The sequence below is a fragment of the Xenopus laevis genome, chromosome 4L, assembly GCF_017654675.1.
Source record: "Xenopus laevis strain J_2021 chromosome 4L, Xenopus_laevis_v10.1, whole genome shotgun sequence".
Lineage (NCBI taxonomy): Eukaryota > Metazoa > Chordata > Amphibia > Anura > Pipidae > Xenopus > Xenopus laevis.
Genome location: NC_054377.1, coordinates 138,655,088 through 138,681,753, shown reverse-complemented (window position 1 = coordinate 138,681,753; position 26,666 = coordinate 138,655,088). Strand labels below are relative to the sequence as shown.

Here is a 26,666-nt window from a genome sequence, read left to right as displayed (position 1 = left end):
CTTGTGAGGTGTGGGCAATTGTTAGTGTTGGCCAAACCTCCTCTTGGTTGACCATAATGAGTGGGTCAAAAACGAGTATAAAAGTCCTTTCACAACCTTGTGTAAGTTAAGGCACAGGTTGAGGAGGAACAGTTTAGTGCAATGGGGGTTCGGAAAACTTGTACTAAACCTTTCCACCTCAACCTGTGCCTAAACTGACCCAAGGTTGTGAAAGGACTTTTATACTCATGCTTGACCCACCCATTATGGTCACCCAAGTGTAGGAGGGTCGGTACAATACTAACCCACCAACAATTGTCGGAGGGACGGACTGCAGATATCCAGCAATTTAGGTGCACCGCTTCGGTCCAAACTATTCCATAGCATTACTATTCAGCCTGCCCTATAGGTATCTGACCAGATATTGGTTACAGGTCTGGAATATCCCAGACAGCAGCCATTGTTGCCTCATGCAATTAGAGCACAATTCTGATTGGTTGCTTTGGGGTATTGCTTTGTGCTCACCCATAACTACTTATAAAAGTTTAGACTGTTATTCAGGCACAATGTATGTGCGATATGTTAAGCATTAGAGAATATAAGGTAAAGGTGTGGAATCTGTTATCCGGAAACCTGTTATCCAGAAAGCTCCAAATTATGAAATGGCTCCCATAGACTCCATTTTATCCAAATAATCCAAATTTTGAAAAGATGATTTCCTTTTTTCTCTCTGTAATAATAAAACCGGAGCTTGTACTTGATCCCAACTAAGATATAATTAATCCTTATTGGAAGCAAAACCAGCCTATTGATTTTATTTAATGTTTACATGATTAGACGTGACGATTCTTCTTGCCGAACGACCGATTTTAGGGAAGTCCGACCAATCCTTCAAAATTATCGTGCGGTTAGTGGGATTCGAACGATCGTACATCTTACGATTTTTCGGCCGACATCTGTCAGGAAATTGATCGGCCAGGTCAAAAAATCTTTGTCGGTCCCAGTGCAATCTATCTATGTTTGCAGGGCCAAGCAGGCAGCTCCCCTTTGTTTTCCTGGAAAATTGGTCTTTTTAGTTGATGGTAAATTCGTACCATCGTACGATCGTTCTGAGAAGATCGTGGTCTCACGATCAGGATCTGATCTTTTAAAAATCTCAACATCTATGGCCAGCTTTAAGGTATGAAGATCGAAATTACAGCGAGATCTATTATCCTGTAAGCCAAAGATCTTGAGCATTCTGCATAACAGGTCCCATACCTGGACAACAATAAACTGATAATGGACCAATGTTTATATACATTCATTCTATCTCAGCATTGCACTTGTGTCCCAATGAATGGCGTGGCTGTTGTGTTAGTCCCTTGGCTCAAGGAGTTTAATCAAAGAAAGATTTAGTAGTTGTCCAGTGTTTCTGACTCTGTGCCACATTCCCTCAGGCTTATTAACGGCAGTCTCTACCTCCTGCTTGTTGGGATCTCTGGGAAACATTATTTTGGTTTCCTGGGCAACTCGTAGCGCACAATATCGCTCTGTTTATGTCTCTGTTGAGACACTTCAGACCTCTCTTTCCAATCAATAAACTGTTATTACTGGCAGGGGCTGCTGGAAACGACTACTGAAAACAATGCAACCCTAATTCTGCCCATTAATCACTCTGTGACCCGTTAACAAGAGCTCTGTTTAATACATTCAACCTTTCACTAAAGGGGGCATTCATCTTTAAATTAACCATTAGTAAGAGAGCGTGAGATTTTGAGATAATTTGCAATTGGTTTTCATTTTTTTATGATTTGTGGTTTTTGAGTTATTTAGCTTTTTATTCAGCAGCTCTCCAGTTTGCATCAGTCTGGTAGATAGGGTCCAAATTACCCTAGCAACCATGCATTCATTTGAATAAGAGACTGGAATATGAATAGGGAGGCCTGAATAGAAAGATGAGTAATAAAAAGAAGTGATAGCAATAAATTTGTAGCCTTACAGAGTTTTGTTTTTTTGATGGGGTCAGTGACCCTAATTTGAAAGCTGGAAAGAGTCAGAAGAATAAGGCAAATAATTCAAAGACTATAAAAAATAAATATGAAGGCAAGCTGAAAAGTTGCTTAGAATTGGTCATTCTATAACATACATTGTATTAGGGATGCACCGAATCCACTATTTGGGATTCGGCTGAATCCCCGAATCCTTGGTGAAAGATTTATTCGAATACCGAACCAAATCCTAATTTGCATATGCAAATTATGGGCAGGAAAGGAAAAAGTGGAAAGAATTCTTCTTTTGTGACGAAAAATTTCCCTACCCGCCCCTAAGTTACTTATGCAAATTAGCATTCGGGTTCGGCCAGGCACAAGGATTCAGCCGAATCCCAAACCGAATCCTGGATTCAGTGCATCCCTACATTGTATAACTGCCAGCATCAATCTCCACCCTAAAACCACACCTGTCAGTAAAGTCCAGTTTGCACCACAGATGGGAGTGTCACATTGAGAAGCAAACTGTTAGCTCTGTGGGGCACATAAGACTCACAATAATAAGAGAACAATAGAACATAATGTACATCGCTCACCGGATAGTTGATGTGGTCCAGGTGCTCCAGCCCCAGACCCCCAGCTTTAGGGAGCGGCAAACCAGAATATGCAATGAAGAATAGGACTAAGTACCCCTGTAGGTACGAAATGCTTAGGGCATATAGAGATGCAAATTTATTTTTAACTTTGATTGATAAAGATTTTTTTTAAACTATATTTTGGCCCTGTGGATTCCTATGAGTGCCGGATAGCCCTACTCTTCGTTATTCAGGGATGTAAGAGTGTCCGCTTAAACGCTTATCTGCTCAGCCTGTTGTTACTTTTCCTAGCAGTGATTGGTTGTTAGTGGTGTACATCACGGCCTATAGTAGAACCATCATAGATACCCATGAAGCAGTCATTGTTTTACTTTGTGACGGCAATACCTGTGTGACGCTGAGATGGCCATACATGATAAAAGCTGCCACTTAGCACCTCCAGACTAAGCTGGCAGCATATTGGGGCCCTCTCAATGGCCTGTTTGAACAATATCTGGCCAAAAATCCCATTGGAATACAGAGTTGGACTGGAGGGTCACTCCCCTGCCCCAGCGGCAACTACCCTCCGAGCCCCAGCTTCAACTACCCTCTACCATAAAACCCCAGGTCCCGAGCATTCTGGATAATAGGTCCCATACCTATATAAGCAACGTTGATTACAAAATGACAAGAATATCCCACTGCTAATCTTAGCTCTAACTGTAGGGATTGCCACAGGGCATTTTCCCCATAGTTCTAAAAATACAGAGTCCTCTAGGATCACTATTTTTGGATGAACTCCTTAGCCCTGGTTTGCTTCAATTTACACTAGATCATTGGTTATTCATGAAGAGCCAAGGATGTCACGCTGCCACTTGGAAATATGAGCTGACAAATGAAAAATAAAGAATTGGAAAGATCACAGAAGGTTTTATTTCAATAATATTTTTACTTAGATCCCATAACCAACAGGGTGCCCTCCAAAATAGCGCTGCTCGTCTGAGATCTTCATTGGGCATTCAGTTTCTGTTCTTTTTGTTTTTAACACTTCTCCTAAAATTGTGTTTCTGTCTTTTTTTCTAGAAAGGGATTGTACACCGGGATATCAAACTTGAGAACATTCTTTTGGACGGCAACTTGAATGTAAAGGTGAGGAGCACCCAGACAAACATAATATCCAGGGATACAGTAATTTTTGTGCATGTATATGTAAGTATATGCATCTGTGTGCATGTATGGATATATATATATATATATATATATATATATATATATATATCCATATGTCGACTAGAGGCCTCTGTTTCATTGTTATTCTAAGGAAATAGATAAAGCCTGAACTTTAAAGGTGGTATTTTATCTTTAAAAATGTTCAAATGCTTTTAAGAGGGGCTTGGTTGATTTCTTGGACAGACATAATATCAAAGGCTATTGTGATACTAAACTCTATAGTTAGTATAGGTATGGGTATATAGAATTTATGTGAAAGTAGGGAAGGGTGTGTGTATGGATGCTGGGTTTCATTTGGAGGGGTTGAACTTGATGGACTTTGTCTTTTTCCAACCTGATTTAACTATGTAACTATGTAACTGTGTAAGGGTCCAATGTAGTAGACTTAGTTCATCTAAAGAACAGTGTTGGACTGGGGTGTCCATGGCCCACTACCCCAGCTGGAGAGGACCTCCACCCTTTGTGAACCTCAACCTCCCCATCCCTCCATATACCTCTGAAAGCTGATTCCCCCAGCTGATCCCCCAATCCTGCACTGATAGTGATCTATGAGGGCTGAGGCCCACTAGGTTTTCTCTGTCCAACCCTGATGAGGAAGTTCAATGTGAAATCATGTGAAATTAGTTATTTACATGTGATTTAGTACCTTAGTTACACTGGCAATGACACTTGGGTGCTTCAGGTATGTCAGTCAAAACTGCTCAATGAGATGTGACACTGGTTGCGCAAGCACAAAAAATGGTGCATCACACACAATCGCAAAAAAAGGCTCAGTGTGTGCATGAGCAAGAAATGGATTGCACCGTGCACCGCGCCACACATTTTTTTTTCCGTTTAGCCCAATAGGGGAGCGGGTCTGGGCCGGCGGGGACCCATGAGGACTGGGGCCCTCCAGGTTTTTTCCTGATGTCCTGCCGGCCCAGTCCGACCCTGCTCTTATCCCAAGATGAATCAGCTTTTCCCGAGTTAAGCTGGCCATAGATTTTCAGATTTTTAAAAGATCCGATCCTCATCGTGAGACCACGATTTTCTCGGAACGATCGTACGATCGTACGATCGTACGATCGTATGAATTGACCTTCAGCTAAAAAGACCAATTTTCCAGGAAAACAAAGGGGAGCTGCCTGCTTGGCCCTGCAAACATAGATAGATTGCACTGGGACTGAAGATTTTTTAACCTGGCCGATCAATTTCCTGACAGATGTCGGCCGAAAAATCGTAAGATGTACGATCGTTCGAATCCCACTAACCGCACGATAATTTTGAAGGATTGGTCGGACTTCGCTAAAATCAGTCGTTCAGCAAGAAGAATCGTCGCGTCTATGGGGAGCTTTACTTGTGGCTCTTCCTATTGATGTCAATTTGAAGGGATCAGCAGCAGGTGGCAGGAGTATCAGCTGCCTTTGCTATTTGGTGCCAAACTGTCTCCCCGGTGTCATGCAACTAATGGGGGCATTAGTCTGTGCCCAAATGTTGCTTTTCGCAGTTGGCTGTGTGACTTGGCAGCAAGAAAATGGCTTTTGGGACAGACATTTTTCCAGCTGCATGAGACACATGTGCAGTCTCAGTAATAGAGTGTGGGAACAGTTCAACAAACCCGAGCCAACTCTCAGCATCACGTCATGTATCCACCAGCTGAAGTGCAGCAGGGCAGAAATAGCCCTGAGATTCATTGGATTTCTAAAAATAGCCCCAAGCCATGATTGAGCAGTCTCCTGCCATTCCCTTTGCCATTTAAGGAGGGCACCACAGGTCTGGCATTGTGCAGAGGAATGCTGGGAATGTCTGTATTTTGGTATCACACCAAAAAAAACAAACACTTTTTTGTTTTTTAATTGGATCTTTCTCCGGCGATACATTGAATTCCCAACAACTGGCAGGATGCATTAACATTCTTGGAATATTTCCCTCCAGAAAGGTGTATGTAGAACATGGGATGGGCGACCTCAAAAACCGCTGGAGAAAAAAAAAGGCACTTTGGCAGTTACTTGTAGATTTTTTGATTTTGCAGAATAAAAAGGCATGGGATCATTCCAGAGAATTCCATAGACAGGACTGGTTTCAGGGTCAGGCAGAGAGGGCCATTTCCCTGGGACCTCAGCATCACAGGGTTTCTCCGGGGGAAAATATTGATAAAAGCTCAAAAGATTTATTCACAAATGAATATAAAATGCTAACATTTAGCATGCATTCTAATGTGTCTTTTGAACTTTTATTAAAAATGTTCCCCAAAGGAATCCTGTGTTGCTGGGAACCCAGGGTTCTTTTTAGTTATATACATGAAGAATGTCTGACCTGTGCAGGGTTGCAAGGAGGACAACCCTGAATTACTTACATTTTCCCTTAGTTTGGGGCTCCCGCTTTCTGCAATGCTTGGGAGCCCCCCTAAACACTGGTCTTGACTTCTACACAGAACATCTTCAGGTTTCCTCATGCAAGATGGAAAGAGCATCTCAGAGAATGGGATGTCAAGTATGTTTCTTAATTGTGCTTGAAATGAACTTGAATGGAGGCAGATTGTATCTGGTGCTGTGCCCTTGTACTCATACAGATGGAGCAGACTGTACTGATGGTGCACACAATACACATGGCAGAACCTTAATTTCAGTGGGAGAGAGGTTATTGCTGTTTGTTTGCCATATTATTCAAGTTTAGGTTGCTCCATCTGTGGCTCTACCCCACCATACTGCAAAATGGACATGGATAAGTAGTAAATATTAAATACATTGGGCCAGACTGGGCCAACCGGTTCTCCTCTAGCCATTTGCTGTAGATGGGTGGCCGGGGTCCTAGAGGATATATGGGGGCTCCTAGGGTAGCAGTCTCAGTGGGCTTTGCACACCCCAGTCCGACCCTGACCATGCATTTAGCACGATATGCTCAAGGATACAGATTATCACAGGTAGGGCAAGTAGTACCTTAGCAGTTAGTAAAATTTAACCCATTAATGGTACTTGCCCTTTGCAAAGCTAAATGAGTCCTATATTGTTTATATAATGTTTTCTTTTAGCTTGCAGATTTTGGGCTTTCAAATCATTTCCAAAAGAACCAAGTGTTGGAAACGTACTGTGGCAGTCCTCTGTATGCATCGCCGGAGATCGTTAAAGGATTGCCCTACCATGGGCCAGAAGTGAGTATTCTCTCTCTTAATACTTTCCATTTATCTTATGAAGGTGGCCATTCACTGATTCATTAAAACAGCCAATATGCTGCAACTTGGCCCAGTAGGACTGTGTATGGTGCCAGACAGTGTAAGGCCAGGCCAGCCAGGTGCCCTACGCAACCCAGTTGGCCATGATGCTCTCACCCACTCATGTGCATGCAGACATGCCCAAATGAGCTTTTATGCGCGAATGGGTGCAAGTATGTACTGTATATTTTCACTTGGGGATTCAGAACTTGCCTTCCATGGAAATATGTAACAGTGGGATTTAATTAATGGTCAGGTTCCATGCCTGGATGAACAGCAGGAAAATCAAATTTTGACATGTGACCTCCCCAAGGGGGAACCCGTTCATGCACTGTTGGTTCTTTTGAGTTGGTTTTCAGCTTGTGTGAGAATTTATTGAGTGCGTTTCTCAGCTCTAATCATATGAACTCAATGATCTTTGTTCAATAAGGCAACAAGACTAGTGGTCTTCTAGGCAACATCTAGGTCCTCTGTTAAACGCATACTGGATAACTAACTTGCTTGGGTCAAGGCAATCAACTTGTTTCACACTTGGTATAAGATTATACAGGTATGGGATCCGTTTTTCCAGAAAGCTCCAAATGTCAATAAGGCTGGCTCCCATAGACTCCATTTTATCCAAATAATTTAAATTTTAAAAAATTATTTCCTTTTTCTTTGTAATAATAAAACAGTAGCTTGTACTTGATCCCAACTAAGATATAATTAATCCTTATTGGAAGCAAAACCAGCCTATTGGGTTTATTTTATGTTTACATGATTTTCTAGTAGACTTAAGGTATGAAGATTCAAAGTACGTAAAGATCCATTGTTCGGAAAACCCCAGGTCCCGAGCATTCTGGATAATAGTTCCCATACTGTACACCCAACTTGTGTCTCACATGAACCAAACCCGTTATCCATAAATCTCCAGATTACAGCATGGCCATCTTCCATAGACTTCATAATTCAAATTTAAATTTTTTTCCCTCTGTAATAATAAACCAGTATAATACACAAAAGCCATGCATATCCTCTAAATTATATCCTTATAAACGGTGAGTTCTGATGTCATCAGTTATAAACGGTGAGTTCTGATGTCATTTCTGTCACATGACTCACTGAAATTTGTGTATTATAATAAATGAAGTACCCCCAGTTGCAAAATATGAGGATATTAGAAGTTACCTCGGAGTTCCATGACCTGTATAAAAACACTCGGCCTTCGGCCTCATGTTTTTATATGGTCATGAAACGCCTCGGTAACTTATAATATCCTTATATTTTACAAGAAGGGGTACTTTATTCACTATATCTTGTACTTGATCCCAACTAAGATATAATTAATCCTTATTGGAAGCAAAACCAGCCTATTGGGTTTAATGTTTAAATGATTTTTTAGGAGGTATGAAGGTCTTGAGCATTCTGGATAACAGGTCCTATACCTGTACTACCAATTTGTTTTATATTTGGGCAAAGAATGTACTCATCTTTTTATTCTACTCTGTTACAGGTTGATTGCTGGGCTCTGGGTGTACTACTTTATGCTCTGGTGTATGGAATCATGCCATTTGAAAACAATAACTACAAGTCCCTTGCTGAACAGATTAGCTATGGCCGGTACAGGGATCCTCCTCATCTCTCAGGTTATTAAGTTTTCTCATTTATCTCTACATTTGTACTATTTTAAATATGATATATTATTACTATATTACTATACTGTATTGTCGCCTTTTTAATGTCTAACTTATTAGGAATAGGCAATGGCAACATTGACAGGAACTAGAGAGGCAAAAGTGATTCTATAATAAATAGGGATCCACTGAATCCACTATTTTAGGATTCGGCTGAATACTGAACTGAATCTGAACCCGAATTTGCATATGTAAATTAGGGGAACAAGAAGGAAAGGGGACTGTGCATACAGTTCTTTTTTTGGATTAGGTTTGGCTGAATCCTGCTGAAATATGCCGAATCCTGGATTCAGTGCATCCCTAATAACATTGGAAGTCTCTATAATGATTTGCATTGGGGAGAAATGGCAAGGAAAAGGATTGATGGAAATTATTAAAACCCTTCCTTTTTCGTTTTTTACTATTAAATATTATTACACAGAAGTAAAGTGACACCGGTAATATCTGATGACCGTAATATTCGATTGTTTCCATTTGTATCAGGTGCCTTTGGGCTGGTTGACTGGATGCTCACAGTAAATACTACAAGCAGAGCCACCATAGAAGATATTGCCAACCACTGGTGGGTTAACTGGGGATATGACACTGCGGTGTGTGACTGTGAATTGGTGCCGGAATGTCAGTCCCCTCTGTTAGCCCGCTATATCGAATGTCAGAACACTCCCGCTTTCCAAATAACAAAGATTGACCATCGTCAAGATGAACTAAGGAAAGAAGAGGAGTATGAAGTTTGCCTTAGGAAATCAAAGAAGGAAAATGATATTAATCAGTCCCAGCAAGAGATTGAATTAAATAGTACAATCCAAATACCCAAAGGAATCCTTAAGAAAAGAAGCAGTTTTGACAGCTCGTTTTTGCCTGCTTCAAATCTGTCAGAAGAGCGGCCGCAGGTTAAAAAGGACTCACAGGACTCATCCCTGTACAGCGCACTCAGTGCCATAAATACTGAATGTATTCTCAAGATGCCAAAGAAAGGAATTCTCAAAAAAACATCATACGAAAGGGAATCTGGTTACTCATCTTCCCCGGAAAGGATCATGTCAACAGAATGCCCAAAAACATCTCTCCAAGTTCCGCAAGATAAAAGGAGGTCGGAGAAAGAGTTTAGTAGAAAAAAGGGTATTCTGAAAACAACTGGGCGGTTTTCGGGCACTTCGGATACAGCAGGTGACAGTTCTGCGACTAGCCTTTCTGGTTCCTTGGAAGACTTGTTCCTTTCTCCTGGAGGATCCGCAAAAGACCCAAGTCGGCCATCGAGTGTCATTAGTGATGACAGTTTTCTTTCTAGCGACTCATTTGACCTGGTTGATGTGGCTTCTGAGAAAAAGAGTACGTTGTTTTCTTACAGTCCCCCAAAAAACTTTTCCAGTTCTGAGGAAGAAGATGGTTTGTCAAGAAAGCTCACTGGGGGTTCGTTAACGAAAAAGACTTTTGTTTTATAATATCTATATAAGTGTCTTATGAAAAGCGGAAATCTTGTGTAGATATTTGGTGGACAATGACCTTAAAGGGATACTGTCATGGGAAAAAATTTTTTTTTTCAAAATGAATCAATTAATAGTGCTGCTCCAGCAGAATTCTGCACTGAAATCCATTTCTCAAAAGAGCAAACAGATTTTTTTATATTCAATTTTGAAATCTGACATGGGGCTAGACATATTGTCAATTTCCCAGCTGTCCCAAGTCATGTGACTTGTGCTCTTATAAACTTCAATCACTCTTTACTGCTGTATTGCAAGTTAGAGTGATATCACCCCCCTCCCTTTCCCCCCCAGCAGCCAAACAAAAGAACAATGGGAAGGTAACCAGATAGCAGCCCCCTAACACAAGATAACAGCTGCCTGGTAGATCTAAGAACAACACTCAATAGTAAAAACCTATGCCTCACTGAGACACATTCAGTTACATTGAGAAGGAAAAACAGCAGCCTGCCAGAAAGCATTTCTCTCCTAAAGTGCAGGCACAAGTCACATGACCAGGGGCAGCTGGGAAATTGACAATATGTCTAGCCCCATGTCAGATTTCTAAATTGAATATAAAAAAATCTGTTTGCTCTTTTGAGAAATGGATTTCAGTGCAGAATTCTGCTGGGGTAGCACTATTAACTGGTGCGTTTTGAAAAAAACATGTTTTCCAATGACAGGATCCCTTTAAAGGCAAGAATGTATGACAACGAAGAGTCCAACATAACTTTAGATTCTAGTACAACTTTGAAAAGCTCATAATTCACTCATGGGTGAGGAACCGGAATTTTTTTAGGTAGTTGAAAGGATGTTGGTAGATGTTGGCCGTCCCACCTTAGGTGCATAGGGATCCCTTCACTTTGTTCATACCTGATCTTTTCATAAAAATGCTCTTCAACCATCACTTGGAATTCCACAATACATAGCAGACCATCATCTCTGATTGTAGACTCAATTTCCACCAGTCAGTTACCCATACCCTCTGTCCTATAATCTTTCTTTTTTTTTTAATTTATTTTTAAACTATATCTGTTTTATGAATGCACTCCAGGTGATATGGGGGTTCATTTCCAAAGAAAAATGCAGGGGGCAAAATTTCTCCAAATTCCAGGATTATTTGGGGCTCTCGTAGAGTAATTGGTACAAATGTGATTTATCCAATTGAAATATCACACACACACACACCTCAGTAGAGCTTGCAAAGTCATTTTTGGAGCAATAATGCTAGCTGTTACGCATTTAGTTAGATGCAATTTAGTTGGGTGTGTAGATGTAGCACCCGAAATAAGCCCATAAACGAAACAGTGGTATAGGCGGAAGTTATTTTGCTTCTTTGTAATATTTTTAAGATGTCAATCCCTATTAACCTTGATTATCAAAAATGTATTGAAACAATCACCAGCAGCTGCTCGATCTTCTAAAAATGCATATTATATAGCTTTCATTCTAAGGATCAGTTTGGTTTTCATCCCCTTTTCATTATAAGGTATAACATGTCCCATAAGATTGTGATATGGGTACAAATAACTAAAATACCAGAAACAAAAGCAGAAAAAAAAAGTCTCTGCTGTGAAGGAAATACCAGAGACGGTATTTAATTACATTTATTCAGAGCCAATAAGTATTGTAAGAAAATGTGGAAATGCCAGAGAATTCTGTAGAGGAGGGATTGGCTCGGTGAACTCAGACAAAGGGCTGCCTGGCTGCTACTGAACTCTCTTCCATTCCCATGTCAGTTCCTTGGGATTTTAGGAAAGTCATCTTTTTTTTATTTTTATTTACAGTAGCGTCTGCTCTATCCAGTCTTGCTGTATACACTGTGTAATGCATACTGGGATTATTGCCAGGAAACATTAACAGCCCTTCCGAGGGGATATTGTTTTTGGGATGAATCTAATGAAGAGAAATCACTAAAGGCAGTATATCATATTCATTTAACTGAGGTTCTGATACTTCATTAAAGGGCACCAATCATGACCAAAATCATTTACTCAGTAAATACACTATGTGAAAGTTCAAGAAATCTGATTTTTAAAACAGTTAGAATTGTTTGTATAATGTAAATGATCAGCTCACTATTCCTTCTGCAAGATCTCCCCTATCTCCCCTGCAGTTCTAGCTGAGGCAGCCATCTTGGATTTCACTGGCTCCTCCTACCTATATCTTCCCAGCCAACTGTAGCTCTGAAATCTCGCACATGCTCAGTTGAAATTCCTTGTTGCTTATCAACCCTTCTAAGCTATTTTCAAATCAGCCAAACCTGTGTATTAGCTGCTGTTCAGTAGTGCTGCCACCTGCTGGAAGTTACTGTGTGCCCTTCATTTGCATAATGACTTTACCAGCAGGGGACAAGATAGGGAAATCTCCTGATACTTCTAGTGGAGGAGTTTACTAAAACAAGGCATTCTGGGTAGAATACTCAAAGCAGTGTTACAATCTGAGCATGCTCCTGAAATTTGCATATTAGAGTCTCTGTTATAGTCACAGTATGGCCTCCCTCAGTGAAAGAACCCATTTGACAAAGTAAGGGATTTTTTTAAAACCTTCAAAAAACTATATATATAGTTTGATTAAACGTGTTTAGCTTGTACTGGTCAGATTGTTAATATGTGTTTGATTTTGGCTATGATAGGTGCCCTTTAAGAAGCCTCTAAAATTGCATGTCGCCACTAAATCTGTCATGAATTCCTTTCTACCTCTCACTTGTGCCTCCAGTCTGGTCTCAGGATTATTGCTTTACAGAAATTATACATCATTTAAATCAGTCTCTGCCCCAGTGGCTTTTACTATCACATGCAGTAGGGTCTATTATATCAGAAGCTAATTAACCCAAGCAGACATGGTAAGAACATTCATATAACCCCTTGCAGATGTTGCCCAGACCAGCATCAAGCTTTTTTTTTCCATGATGGAGACTGCTTAGAAACAACGGCAATAAACAGCGTGCGTTTAAACTCTGATTCGTAGATAAAGTAGCAGGAAGATTTTATACATGATTGGTAATAAAGGGATTAGTTACAGTAACAAAGCGATTCAAAACCTGAGCCCCTGAGCTCCAAAAAGTGAAACCAAAACTATCTTTGCAAAAGGATATCATTTCTTTCTACAGCTAATGTGAAATGTAAATGCAGAATCGTACTATATTTTTGAAGGTATGGGAAGAGCGTTGTTTTATTTTTCGGAATGTCCAAAAAAATTATCCTTGATTCAACAGCTGAGAGGCTGATGTCAGGCAGGGCGGTTTTTGGGCAAAGGAAAATGGCTGTACCATCTCCACTAACTTTAAGGGTAATAGCCGACGGGGAGATTGTGTTGCCCGCGATAAATTTGGGTGACAAGTCGCCCAAAAATGCTTCTCCATCAGCAATGATTGAAATCAGCTGTGGCAAAACCTACACGTTGCTTCATTTTACCGAAGTTGTTTTGCGAGGGAAATTTTGGGTGACTTCGAGATGAGTATGTTTTACCGCCATCAATTACAATTATTGCTGCTGGAGAAGCATTTTTGGGAGATTTTTTGCCCGCAATAGAGCAAATTTATTGAGTGCCTATGATAAATTTGCATGACTGCTGGTGACAGATTTCCCAAAAATGCTTCTCCACCAGCAATAATTGAAATCAACTGTGGCAAACAGGCCCGGATTTTTTGGCAAGGCCTAAATTACCTGAAGTTGCCTCGCGAGGAAACTTTGGATGATTTTGTGATGTGTAGGTTTTACTACCATTGATTTCAATAATTGCCGGTGGCGATTTGTCACCTGCAGTAGAGCAAATTTATTGAGGGTGACAAATCTCCCATGGCCCATTACCCTTTTAGCCCTGAAAATGCACTTTAGAGCACTGTCGGTGCCAATGGAATCAAGCAGATTCAGTTAAAGTCAATGATGATTTAGGATGTTTCTCCTTCAGCAGAAAAACTGCCCCATGTGACATTAATCTTATTGTTCTATGTTTGTTGCCCCCTCCCCTGACAAGACAAGGGTGTTACGAAGGAATCCCAAACATACTTTTTATGAATGTATAAGAATCTTACCTTCTGTAGCACCTTCTACGAGCAGCAGACTTTCTTCATTATTCAGCTGAACCGTTCCATTATCTTCCAGTTCCCACGGACTCTTCCGATCAATGCCGCTGACCATTTTTAAACATGGGTTTAAAAAAAAAAAACGGAGAACCTACAAGCTAAAATATGAATTAAGTCTGTGAAACCCAGCAAACATTTACAAGGTTGTGCTGCTAGAATATTTATGATATGGGTTTACTAATGTCTGAACCTTCAGCTCTTTGGTGTCGTGCAGACAATGGATGCTGTGATTACTTACAAAACTGTGTGCCATTAAAACGAACTTCCGAAACAATTCCAGAAGCGGGCGACACGTTCTATAATAAACCTGACGAATAATTTCCATTGGATTTGCTTTGTTGACAAATGGCTATGGATAAATAGCTGTGCAGCTTTCGTCAAAGGAAATACAGATGAAGGTTTTTAAAGAAATACGTGTGTGTATTTGTTTTTATTCTGACATGCTATATAGTGTATGTAAAGACTCAACTCTACAGTCTATGGGGCACATTTACTATGGGTCGAATATCGAGGGTTAATTAACCCTCGATGTTCGACCATCGAAGTTAAATCCTTCGACATCGAAGTCGAAGGATTTACCGCAATTCGTTCGATCGATTAAATCGAACGATTTTTCTTCGATCAGAAATTGCTAGGAAAGCCTGTGGGGACCTTCCCCATAGGCTAACATTGGTGCTCGGTAGGTTTTAGGTGGCGAAGTAGGTGGTCGAAGTTTTTTTAAAGAGACAGTACTTCGACTATCGAATGGTCGAACGATTTTTAGTTCGAATCGTTCGATTCGAAGTCGCAGTGGAAGGTCGAAGTAGCCAATTCGATGGTCGAAGTAGCCAAAAAAATACTTAGAAATTCAAAGTATTTTTCATTCTAATCCTTCACACGAGCTAAGTAAATGTGCCCCTATGTGTTGCCATGCATTGGCGTAGCTAGATGTAACTGGGTCCCAAAACCAATATAGAGCCCCACAATATTGATAAATTGGCCTATTCTACCAAGATTAATATTAATAAGGGTCTTACTAGGCCCCTACACTCCTGGGTGCCCCGGCAGTGGCAGGGTCTGTTTCCTCTGTAGTCAAACCCCTGTTGCCATGAGTTACTGGGGTTTGGCCCCCCTCATGTCTGGACTGGGATTCAGAATAGGCCCTGGCATTTCTACCAATGAGCCCCTCACCAGCCCACTACATAATGACTATCTATGGCATCTTACAGCACCCCCACAGATTGCCAGTCTGCACCCCCTGTGCCAATGCATAAACAGGTTGAGGAGGAAAATACTCATACATGCAGTAAAAATACTGTCAGCACTTCAGCTTTGAGATGCCACCTTGAGTCTATACAAAGAGAACCGCTTCTATAAATAGTAATACATGAGCCTATATTCTTAAAATGGAACATATTGATGAAACCCAGCCTCACCCGCAGTGGATCGCTTCGATTTTTATTTGCATCTCATGTACAGTCCCACAGGGCAGACATGTTTTGTTATAACACTTGCGTTGAATAGGTCTGTTTTCGATGATCGAATAGGTCCGCATTCGATCGAATTCGATTCAAAGTTTTGTCCACCAATTGACTTCATATAGGTTCTAGGCGGTCCCCCATAGGCTAAAACAGCAATTTGGCAGGTTTTAGATGGCGAATGGTCAAAGTCGACCTGATAAATTTCAATATTCTAATTTTCTAATTTTTTTCAAATTCAAATCGAATTTGGACTATTCCCTATTCTATGTACACAAAAAATAGCTTGAAATTTGAATTTTTTTCATTCGAAAATTCACCTCGACCTTTCATAAATCTGCCCCATAGAGAACCGATTGTTTGGCGATTTCGCCAAACAAGCAGATCTCTTCCCGATATGAGCACATTAAGGTGGGGCGTTATCGGGCTGATCCGATCGTGGGTTCTAGGGAAAAATGGGTGGTCGGATTGCAGGACCACATCAACGAACAGATGCGGCCACGAACCAACGGGATTTTTAACCCCTGATCGACATCTGCCCGACTTTCGGCCATATATCGATTGGGGAAGCGTGTCAGAGGGCCTGACACACGGGCCGATAAACTGCCGACTCGGTCTGTCTTCAGCTTTTATCGGCCTGTGTATGGCCAGTTTAAGAAATGTGGGCAGAAATCTACAATAAATTGGCTTGCAAGTACCTTTCATGAAAGTGGTGCTATGTGCAACGGACTGCAGGGACCCCAACTGCACTTATGCGCTTTTAAGTTTTACTGTGGGGGCAAGCAGAACATTATGTTAACTAATTCTACAAACACAACAAAATGAAAAATGAAGACCAGTTGCAAGTTGTCTTAGAACTGTGCTGTCCAAATTATGTGGTACTGAGGGCCAAAATTTTACTGGCATATGTGGTAGAGGGCCATAATGGAAGTCAGTGTTGGCCACTCCCCCTTTTAAACCATGCCCACTATAAACTAGCTAGCCTATGATTAAGTGCCCAAAATGCACGAAGCGCGTAAGGCATTTGGGATGTTGTTGTTCTAAATAAATACATTTTTTAACTACATCGTTGAGAGTGATCCAGTTTGTGCCAACCTTTTTCATTTGATATTCTGTCACAGTGCCTTCCTGAGCTAAAGGCTTAAGGTGTGAGCACCTGGATCCCCCAATGCATTGGGTAAGTTAAACCCTCAAAAAATTTACAATTTGGAGCTTGAAGCACTATACAAATTATTTATGTATATGTTAAAATATACCCTTAAATCCATATGCCTCATCCTCCCCTGTGGATAATACAAAAAACCCCCAACACACGATTAAACACCTTAGGGGCCCTTAACAACAATTTCCAAATGCTAAAAAACCCAAAGAACAAACCCCTAACAGGATTACATCCCACAGGTAGCGTAGGACAAGCAGAGAATGGCACACACAAGCAGCACTGAGTAAGCAGAGAATGGCACACACAAGCAGCACTGAGTAAGCAGAGAATGGCACACACAAGCAGCACTGGGCAAGCAGAGAACGGCACACACAAGCAGCAATGGGCAAGCAGAGAATGGCACACACAAGCAGCACTGGGCAAGCAGAGAATGGCACACACAAGCAGCAATGGGCAAGCAGAGAATGGCACACACAAGCAGCAATGGGCAAGCAGAGAATGGCACACACAAGCAGCACTGGGCAAGCAGAGAATGGCACACACAAGCAGCAATGGGCAAGCAGAGAACGGCACACACAAGCAGCACTGGGCAAGCAGAGAATGGCACACACAAGCAGCACTGGGCAAGCTGAGAACGGCACACACAAGCAGCAATGGGCAAGCAGAGAATGGCACACACAAGCAGCAATGGGCAAGCAGAGAATGGCACACACAAGCAGCAATGGGCAAGCAGAGAATGGCACACACAGCGTGGGAAGGCAGAACAGAGCAGGAGACAGGGAAAGCAATCAATCTAATATGTACTACATACAGTGACACAGTGCTGGTGCTCCACTAGCATTTTGTATAAAGTGTGAAGAGGTGAACAATGTGGCAGTTTCAGTCTGGGTCTCAGGTGTGAACAGAACAGGCCTTTGGTATGTGAACAATACTGAGGGATCACAGGTGTGAACAATACAGGGGATTACAGTCTAAATTTGAGGTTTTGACAATGCAGGGGCCAGTTAATCTCTGTAGTGATACCTTTTAAAGTTTACATATGGTAAACAGACACAGCATGTGTGGGGCCACAGAAGGGAGAGTCGAACCGCGGGCCGCCAGTTGTACAGCCCTGTTTTAGAATATCAGTCTCTATCTTTAATCATTCTATATAAAAACGCAAGTTGCCAAACAAGTGGATCCCCCGATATGCCCACCAAAAGGTGGGCAATATCGGGCTAATCCGATCGTTAGGCACTACAGTCAAATGATTGGATTACAATTTTGAGAATATGGCCGTACATATTCTTAATCTGTCGACAGTTTATATCTGCTCATGTATGGGGGCCTTTATTGTCAAATAGGCAGGTATTCTGTTGCTTCTTCCCAATACCTGGCAAAAGAGAGGAGAAAAAAGAGACAGGGCACACACTACATGGATCATATATTTTCGGTTATGTAAACTCTGTCACAGATCACAAATATAAGTAGTTTCAAAGGGCACATATGATTTTATTAAGCTAATGCAATGCCATTCCACTACACAAATACATTACACATAAAATTATTTTCTCTAACAAAAAGGGAATGGCCAAAAATAAACATAGATGAGCATGTGGTCAGGGAACTGCTTTTAGCTTATATTCTGCAGAACCGGTGCCTAAAAATATCAAGAATCATTAATATTTTCAACCTAAAAATGGAAACCTAGGCTATTTAGAGTTGCCAAGACAGATGCCAACAACTGACCAACTATAATACTCTTCAGCTCAAGCTGGTAAACAAACATGAAATTTTAAAGGCAAAATACCCATGTGTTTAACATGCCTGTTTGTTTACAATATCAATAACAATAGCAGTGTTGAATTTGAAGTTTATTTTAAACTAACGATTGTCCAGATTTGGTCAGGCAGTTTGGCTGATTTTGCCCATACTTCCAAACCATCTGGGCCTGTATAGCAAGTTGGGGGGCCGTTTAGTGGATGGATGATTTAGTTATCTGAAAGGTTCTCCTTTAGTTCTGGCTGTTCCAGTCATTTGGACCCAACAAACAGGATAATAGAAGAGTGGCGATACATGTGCATAGTCCTCATATGGTGTCAGTCCATTTGATGATCGTGTATGGGCACCAATATGTGGACCAACAAAAGTTGGCAACTGCAGAATGAAATCTATACTAAAATTGACCAGATATATATCAGGCAGCTGACTTTAACCCTAAGAAATAGCGCTACAAATAGGAATGTTGGACCTGCAGGACAAATATGCATGGACACCAGGCCCAGAACTAAGGATAGACAGAAGTCTGATGAAGGGGCCCGCCCCCGAAATGTTACATTGAATGACAGAATAAACGTACATTGGATCTCCCCGCTTCACTTGCCTCAGTGTTATTTATTGTGTAGTTTATTGGGAGAGGTACCCAAAACATAACAGTGCCAACCTCTCTAAACAGCACAGGCAATTCCTTAATAGAGAGGCTGGGGGAAAGATGAGCAGTATCCTTTATAGAGAGAAGAGGCACATGAATCCAGTGCAATGGTGGTGGTGGTCCTAGGATCCTAGGCATATATCAGTTTGCTAGAATAAGAACTGCCAAATGGTGGTGGGAGAAGGGATGGAAGAGAGACAAAACAATTGGCACAGGGTGGGTAGAGTGGGGGCAAGTGTTGGCAGTGAGGGGGTCAGCCCAAGAAGTATTGTACAAATGCTACTGGGCCTGACTCTATAGATGGGCCAATAAAAGTTGTCATCTGCCCCTCTAGAAGGAGTTTGGAGCTCATTGTTCTATACAGAGGACCCTCCTGACAGCCACACGAATGATATCTGTACGAAAACAGGCCAAATGTCTAACAGGCAGTTGGTTTTAGCCCTGCCGAAAAAGCACTACAACTTTAGAACTTTAAACTTGAGTATGGGGCGGTTCACCTTTAAGTTAACTTTTAGTATGTTGTAGAATGCCCAATTCGAAGCGATTTTTCAATTGGCCTTCATTTTTTATAGTTTCTGAATTATTTACTTTTTCTTTTGACTCTTTCCAACCTTTAAATGGGGATTCTCTGTAAAGCTACCAAGTTATTGTTATTGCTACTTTTTATGACTCATTTTTCTATGTAGGCTCTCTCCTATACATATTCCAGTTTCTATTTTGACTTAAAAATATAAAAATAATGGATAGCACACCCGATTTGAAAAAGCAATGAATTTATTACAAAAAAGAAAATTATACAAAAATAATGTACAAAAAAATTAAATAATAAAGTGAGCTCACTTTATTATTTAATTTTTTGAACATTATTTTTGTATAATTTTCTTTTTTCTAATAAATTCATCGTTTTTTTTAAATCAGGTGTGCTATCCATTATTTTTATATTTGTAATTTATATGGAGACCCTCATGGGGAGTCATCTATGGACTTAGCACCCTGTAGTTTAACTTTAGGGTGTGTGCCTTCTATCTTTATTTTGTCTATTTTGACTTAATTCAATGTTGCTAGGGTAATTTGGGCCCTAGCACCCATATCGCTGAAACTGCAAGCTGCTGAATAAAAAGTTCAATAACTCAAGAACATAAATAATAAAAAATGAAAACCAGTTGCAAATTGTCTCAGAGTATGCCTCTCTACATCATACTAAAAGTTAATTTAAAGGTGAATTGAAGTGGTTAATTAGAATCATCACTACTATCAAAGAACAGAGAAAATGTCTTTTGTTCTGTAAGTAAAAGGGGTTGAGTTAACCCATTCTCAAACAAGGGTCTTGAAGGGGGAACCCAGGCCATGTGGTTTTCCCTTGTAATACTATAATGTAGGTGATTGCTGTCCTCCGAGGCAAAATCCCAGCACATAAGTTTTTGTTCTGCCATAGAGACTCCAACCCTCTCCCCTACACACACATCATGCTTTGTAGATGACAGTTGTTCCTGTCTCTCATTGGAACACAGAAGTGGAAGCTTCTTCACATTTTTTCGCCTTGTCTTTCTTTCTGGCACAGGTAATGAAGGCACACTGCTCTCACTATGAAGAGTGGGATAATCCTCTGCCGACTCTTTGACTGAGCAGCCAAATCCCCAGGAGATATTTTCTGATTCATTTTGTGAACTTTCAGCTAGAGTTCTGGAAACTTTAACTGTATTATTTTCTAAAGGACAATGGGTTCTTTTTCTTTTTGCTGGTTTTTTTCGCTTTTTGGCTTTCTTCCCTTTGACATTTTTACCTTTTCTTCCAGACACATTTCCAACAACATTTTCACGGCCGCTGAATTTCTCCGCTACTCCAGGTAAGTACGTTTCCTGGCAATTACCATTTATTGGTAATTGCCTGATTTGTGAAATCTGTGTAAACTGTAATGATGGGTTTTCTAAGATGGGTGGTTTCTCTACTAAAGTCCTTTGAAAGGTGTGAGAATCTGATGTCTCGGGAAACTTGTGAAACATTCTAGATTCCAAACCACGTAATGGAGCCCTAAAGCAATCCTTGCGTGCTCCATGAGAACATTCCATACACGTATTTTCCTTAACATGGCAACTTGCACAGCCTTTTCTAGCAAATCTATCATTTGTTAAATCAGATCTCATTGGTAAGTTAGACTGATGCAAGAGTGAATCACCTTCATACGTTTTTAATGCTCTCAACTGGGATTTGGAAGATTCTCCGAGAGATTTATCTGGAACACTTTCTGGATAGGTTTGGGAACTGTTGTCTTTTAAGTGAAGTGATAACTTAGGAGCTGAACTCAATTTCTGGAGTTCGCTTAGTATATTGTTTTCCATTGACTTCACGTAATCTGAGAACCATGTTAACTTTTTCGACGTTTCCACACAGTGCTCACATTGCCGTGCTTTTAATGCATCGAGGCATGTTAGAAGTAACTGCACGTCGGATTTTAGCTGAGCTGTTTCTCCAGCATTCTGCAGAAAAAAGATGACATAGTTTTGATTAACAATAGTTTCATTTTTGAATCAGTAGAATAAGATAAAAAGGACAAAAATAATCCTAAATAAGCAATCTGCTCAACAGTTGGATTTGGTTGGTATTGTTTAGAATAATTACAAATAATCAGACTGGAATATAATTGTTTAGAATGGCCTTGTGGCAACCTCAACATGGTCAAAAGATCAGGCCCATGATTAAAGTAGAACTAAACCCTACAAATGAATGTAGCTAAAAATGCCATATTTTACTAAACTTATTGCACCAGCCTAAAGTTTCAGCTTGTCAATAGCAGCAATGATCCAGGACTTCAAACTTGTCACAGGGGGTCACCATCTTGGAAAGTGTCTGTGACACTCACATGCTCAGTGGGCTCTGAGCAGCTGTTGAGAAGCTAAGCTTAGGGCTCGTCACTAATTATCCAGCAGAAAATGAGGTTGATCTGTAATATAAGATGATGCTACAGGTTTGCTGATTATTAAACTCTGATGCTAATTGCACTGGTTTCTGTGCTGCCATGTAATAATTATCTGTATTAATTACTAATCAGCTCTCTCTTCTCTTCTCATCTGATTCACACAGGGCACACCAGTTAGACTTATGTAGAAAAGGCGCTGCATAAACACTCAATATAATTTTTATTTTACACAGAGATACCTATCACAGATTGAAAGGGGACCATGATAGTCTATCTCTGTTCACAGGGACCAGCCCCCCCCCCCCCTTAGGCTCACATGTAATACCTCCCTGATTGATTCTGGAACTTGAAGTCCCTCAGCTTAAGGGCTCTTACAGACAAGCGTTTTTACCTGCGCTCCCCTGCATTCCGGTTTCATGCGTTCAGCCGCAGGGGAGCACAGGAGTAGACGCACTGAATTCTTTTCAATGTGGCTGTACTCACACAGATGCATGTAAGCGCCGAACGCTGGTAAAATGCAACATGCTGCGTCCCAACCTGCGTTCAGTGTTTACATGCATCTGTGTGAGTACAGCCACATTGAAAAGAATTCAGTGTGTCTACTGTTGCGCTCCCCTGCGGCTGAATGCATGAAACTGGAATGCAGGGGAGCGCAGGTATAAGCGCTCGTCTCGAAGAGCCCTTAAGGAATGGAAATGGTTCATCAACATAGCTTACTTCCAATCTGTGGAAATAAAGCATATCTGTTTAAAAAATACATTTATTTTTTGGCAGATCATTATTTATGCACCTTTGTTACATAAGTCCAGCCAAATAGGCTCATGAAAAAAGGGAATTATATTTTCCTTTAATTTCAATGGGAAAATGTTTTAAGTGCATCGGTTAAGCCTCTTTCATCTGCAGTCTAACTGTGGTCTAAAAGCAAAAATGTTTTTTTTGTTAATAATGATTTTTAACCAGCAGCTGTTTGGTGCACTAAAGGTGGCCATACACGGATAGATCCGCTCGTTTGGCGATGTCGCCAAACGAGCGGATCTCCCTCTGATATGCCCACCTTGAGGTGGGCAATATCGGGCTGATCCGATCGTGGGCCCTAGGGCCCAACGATCGGATCCTAGCGTTCGCCAAACGGGCGGTCGGATCGCGGGACCGCATCAACTAACAGATGCGGCCGCGATCCGACGGGATTTTTAATCCCATCCGATCGAGATCTGGCCGACTTTCGGCCAGATCTCGATCGGGGAAGCCAGTCGGGGGCCCCCATACACGGGCCAATAAGCTGCCGACACGGTCTGTCGGCAGCTTTTATCGGCCCGTGTATGGCCACCTTTAGTGCTGCATGTGGGTTTCATTCCTGTCTATAACAGTGTTCATGTGACTTGTTTTTGTACTTACAATCTCAATTTTTTTCTCTATGTTCTCTATGAATTGTTCCATGCTGCTTGTATCTGATAGGGCTTTTATAATGGACTCATGTTGTGACGCAGCCCTGCCCTGCACTGAGAAGAGAAAATTATAATTATACTTTGCCTCGTTTTCTCCTGTTGGAAGATTGTGATTTTAGTTGTGGCTACTTGGGATTTCTTTATATGGGATTTATAGAAGTTCACTCCTTTCCAAACTGCCAGTATTGCAGATATTGGGCAAAATCTACAGCAAATGCAGGGACCCTGGATGAATACAGCATATGTACACAACCAATTTAGCATTCACATTGGCAAATCACATGAAAGTTGTGTTTACTAGTAATGAGGAAATCTGTCCCATTTCACTTCGCTGAAAAATAAGCGAAACTGCAAAAAAATTAATGAAACGGAATGAAGTTGCCAGCATCAATTTTTTTTCTGTCCAATAAATTTTTACATGCAACATTTTTTTCTCACTCCAAATGCATTAAAGTCAATGGGGGTTTTTCTTGTGGCAGCAATTTTGTCTCGGCAACTTTTTTGTCCAAATGCATTAAAGTCAATGGGCGTTTTTTGCATGGTCTCTGCAACATTTTTGTTGTGGCAAAATTTTTCATGCCAGATTTCCTTCTTTATTCAAACATGCGTATCCAATGTTTCAGCCTGTTGGATACACATGTTTGAATAAAGAAGTTTGATTCACAGATAAGGAGTGCGGGTCCTTCTGAACTATTTTATATTACAATTTGACCCTGCTCCCACAAAGAAATGAAGACCTGTTAGCAGGACTGGAACTAGGGGTAGGCAGAGTAGGCACGTACCTGCTCTGTCGCCTACCCTGCGTCCGGTCCCATCTCTCCCCGACTGCCACTGGCTTCTTCCGTGTAAATTCGCTTCTGCGCACATATTTCGCGCATGTGCGTTTGAGCGAACTTTCGCGCATGCGCAGTCGAGCGTGCACAGAGCCGGCGCCTTGGCCCGCCAGGCTGCCTAGGGTTGGCCCGGCTCTGCCTGTTAGAGTGTGTATATATATATATATATATATATATATATATATATATATATTATATTATATATATCCAGGATTCGGTCTAATCCTCGTGCCTGGCATATGCAAATTATGGGTGGGAACGGAACATAATTTTAGGATCCGGATTCGCCCGAATCTTTTATGAAGTATTCAGGGATTCGGCCAAATCCCAAATAGTGGATTCGCTTCCCTAATGTTTTTTAATCAAATGCATTAGTGTGCATGAATGTGATAGGGTCGTTATATTGTATTCTCTACTGGGGCAAGGAATGATGAGAATGATGTAGACTCTCTGTAAAGCTCTGTGGAATAAGTCAGCCCTACTTATAAAAAGTATAAGAATAACATTAAAATAGAATATCCTCAAGAAGATGCTCATCCTAAAATAAAGAAGCAGATTTATTACTGGGCTCTTTTCCTATTTAACAACATGAGAGCTGCATTATACAAATTGCAGTTTCCAGATGCCCTCTTCTGGCAAGAATACACAAATCCTACTGGCAACAGCTGTATCACACTCACGTGCATTAGAAGCCGTTTCCACTGCCTCCAATATAGATTTGTAACTCAGATTCGTGTTCTCATCAACTTGACCAATTAACTTTTTCAGCTAGAAAAAAATAGTAATACAATGTTACAAACGCTACAGAAAAAAGGCAACAATAGATCAACACAGATGAAAACTAAGTGAAGGAAACTTGAAACATTCCTTATAAAGTACAGGAAAAAAGTACAGTTATTGCTCAGTTCATGATCTAAAATATTGCTGCCAACTGGAGGCCCTCCATGGGATTTTTATAGTCCTTAGCCAGCTCTAAAGATCCGCAGACCACTTTGTATTTACATCATTTTATTATAATCAGGTAAGTAGTGCACATAACTAGAAAGGACATTACTTGATAGAAAGGCTAAAGTTTCTACATCATTGCTTTTAATTTCTGTGTACAGGTATGGGACCTGTTATCCAGAATGCTTGGAACCTGGGGTTTTCCTGATAAGGGATATTTCTGTAAGTTGGATCTCCATACCTTAAGTCTTCAAAAAAAATTATTTAAACATTGATTAAACCCAATAGGATATTTTTACCTCCAATAATGATTAATTATGGGGGTTATTTATCTCATTATTTTATGAAATATTCGCCAACCAAATCTGCATGGGTCAATACATTTTCCCCAAAAATGTCCAGTTCAGGAAAAAACTCAAAAAATTGTGAAAAACAATGAAAATTCGAATTGTATGAATTTTTCAGATTTCTCGCCTAAAACGACGAGTTTTTTGGATTATTGCCTGGAAACAATGAAAATTTTGGATTATTGCACGAAACTCAGCACAGATCAAGATATCTTTGGGACTTCTCCCATTGACTTACAGTATATACAATCTTGGCAAGTCTGAGATGCCGGATTTTCAGATTCTGACATTTTCCATCCTCGGGGTATAATAAAACATGACAAATTTGAGTTTTTTTTCCACTAAAAATTTGGATTTTATAGTAAAAATAACTAAAATTTTTAGTGTTTTTGGCATTCGGACTTTAATAACCCCCTATATCTTAGTTGGGATCAAGTACAAGGTACAGAGAAAAAGGAAATGTTTTTTCAAATTTTGAATAAATTCTACTGGAGAAAGCCATCACATAATTTGGAGCTTTCTTGATAACATATTTCCGATATAGAGTCTCATACCTGTACTTTAAAATTTAGTTTTTGTTTCCACCTCTTTCTCCATAAAAGTAGCATGATAATCATGTTTAGACTATACCTATTGAGGCCACATATGGCAACCCTGCATGCTTACGTAAATCCCTGCATAGTTACAGAAATCCTCAAAAGCAGAGAAACCTCCTGCCAAACCAGTATTACTGGAGCCCTGAAGCAAAATGCATCTAATGCTGCTAAGGGACTGGTTGGGCCCTTGTGTACTTGAAATGCCAGGGCCTATTTTGAGTCCCAGTCCAGACCTGATGGCCAGGCATTTATATCGACCGCTTATTGGCTCATTTATGGTGCCCTTGGGAAGGCCAGTCAGGCCAATAATTGGGCAGGTGTTTATTGAGCTGGTTTGATAATCCTGTTAATGTGGTCTATGTCCAATGGGTCTCTATAGGGTCGCTGTAT

General features: G+C 40.7%; 2 protein-coding genes across 2 annotated transcripts in view; one reads left to right on the top strand and one right to left on the bottom strand.

The window, feature by feature from the left end:
- Positions 1 to 10,205, top strand: part of LOC108714690 (NUAK family SNF1-like kinase 1) — a 31,564-nt gene extending 21,359 nt beyond the window's left edge. Inside the window, exons 5-8 of the mRNA XM_018259122.2 lie at positions 3,608 to 3,673; positions 6,765 to 6,884; positions 8,437 to 8,569; positions 9,101 to 10,205. Coding sequence (XP_018114611.1) covers positions 3,608 to 3,673; positions 6,765 to 6,884; positions 8,437 to 8,569; positions 9,101 to 10,059 — 1,278 coding nt within the window. The 3' untranslated portion in view covers positions 10,060 to 10,205. The remainder of the gene's footprint in view (positions 1 to 3,607; positions 3,674 to 6,764; positions 6,885 to 8,436; positions 8,570 to 9,100) is intronic.
- A 9,892-nt stretch (positions 10,206 to 20,097) lies between these two features.
- Positions 20,098 to 26,666, bottom strand: part of LOC108714688 — a 45,744-nt gene continuing 39,175 nt past the window's right edge. Inside the window, exons 10-12 of the mRNA XM_018259119.2 lie at positions 25,069 to 25,156; positions 23,506 to 23,609; positions 20,098 to 21,670 (exon numbers count right to left, since the gene is read on the bottom strand). Of these exons, the coding sequence (XP_018114608.1) occupies positions 20,426 to 21,670; positions 23,506 to 23,609; positions 25,069 to 25,156 (1,437 nt within the window). The 3' untranslated portion in view covers positions 20,098 to 20,425. The remainder of the gene's footprint in view (positions 21,671 to 23,505; positions 23,610 to 25,068; positions 25,157 to 26,666) is intronic.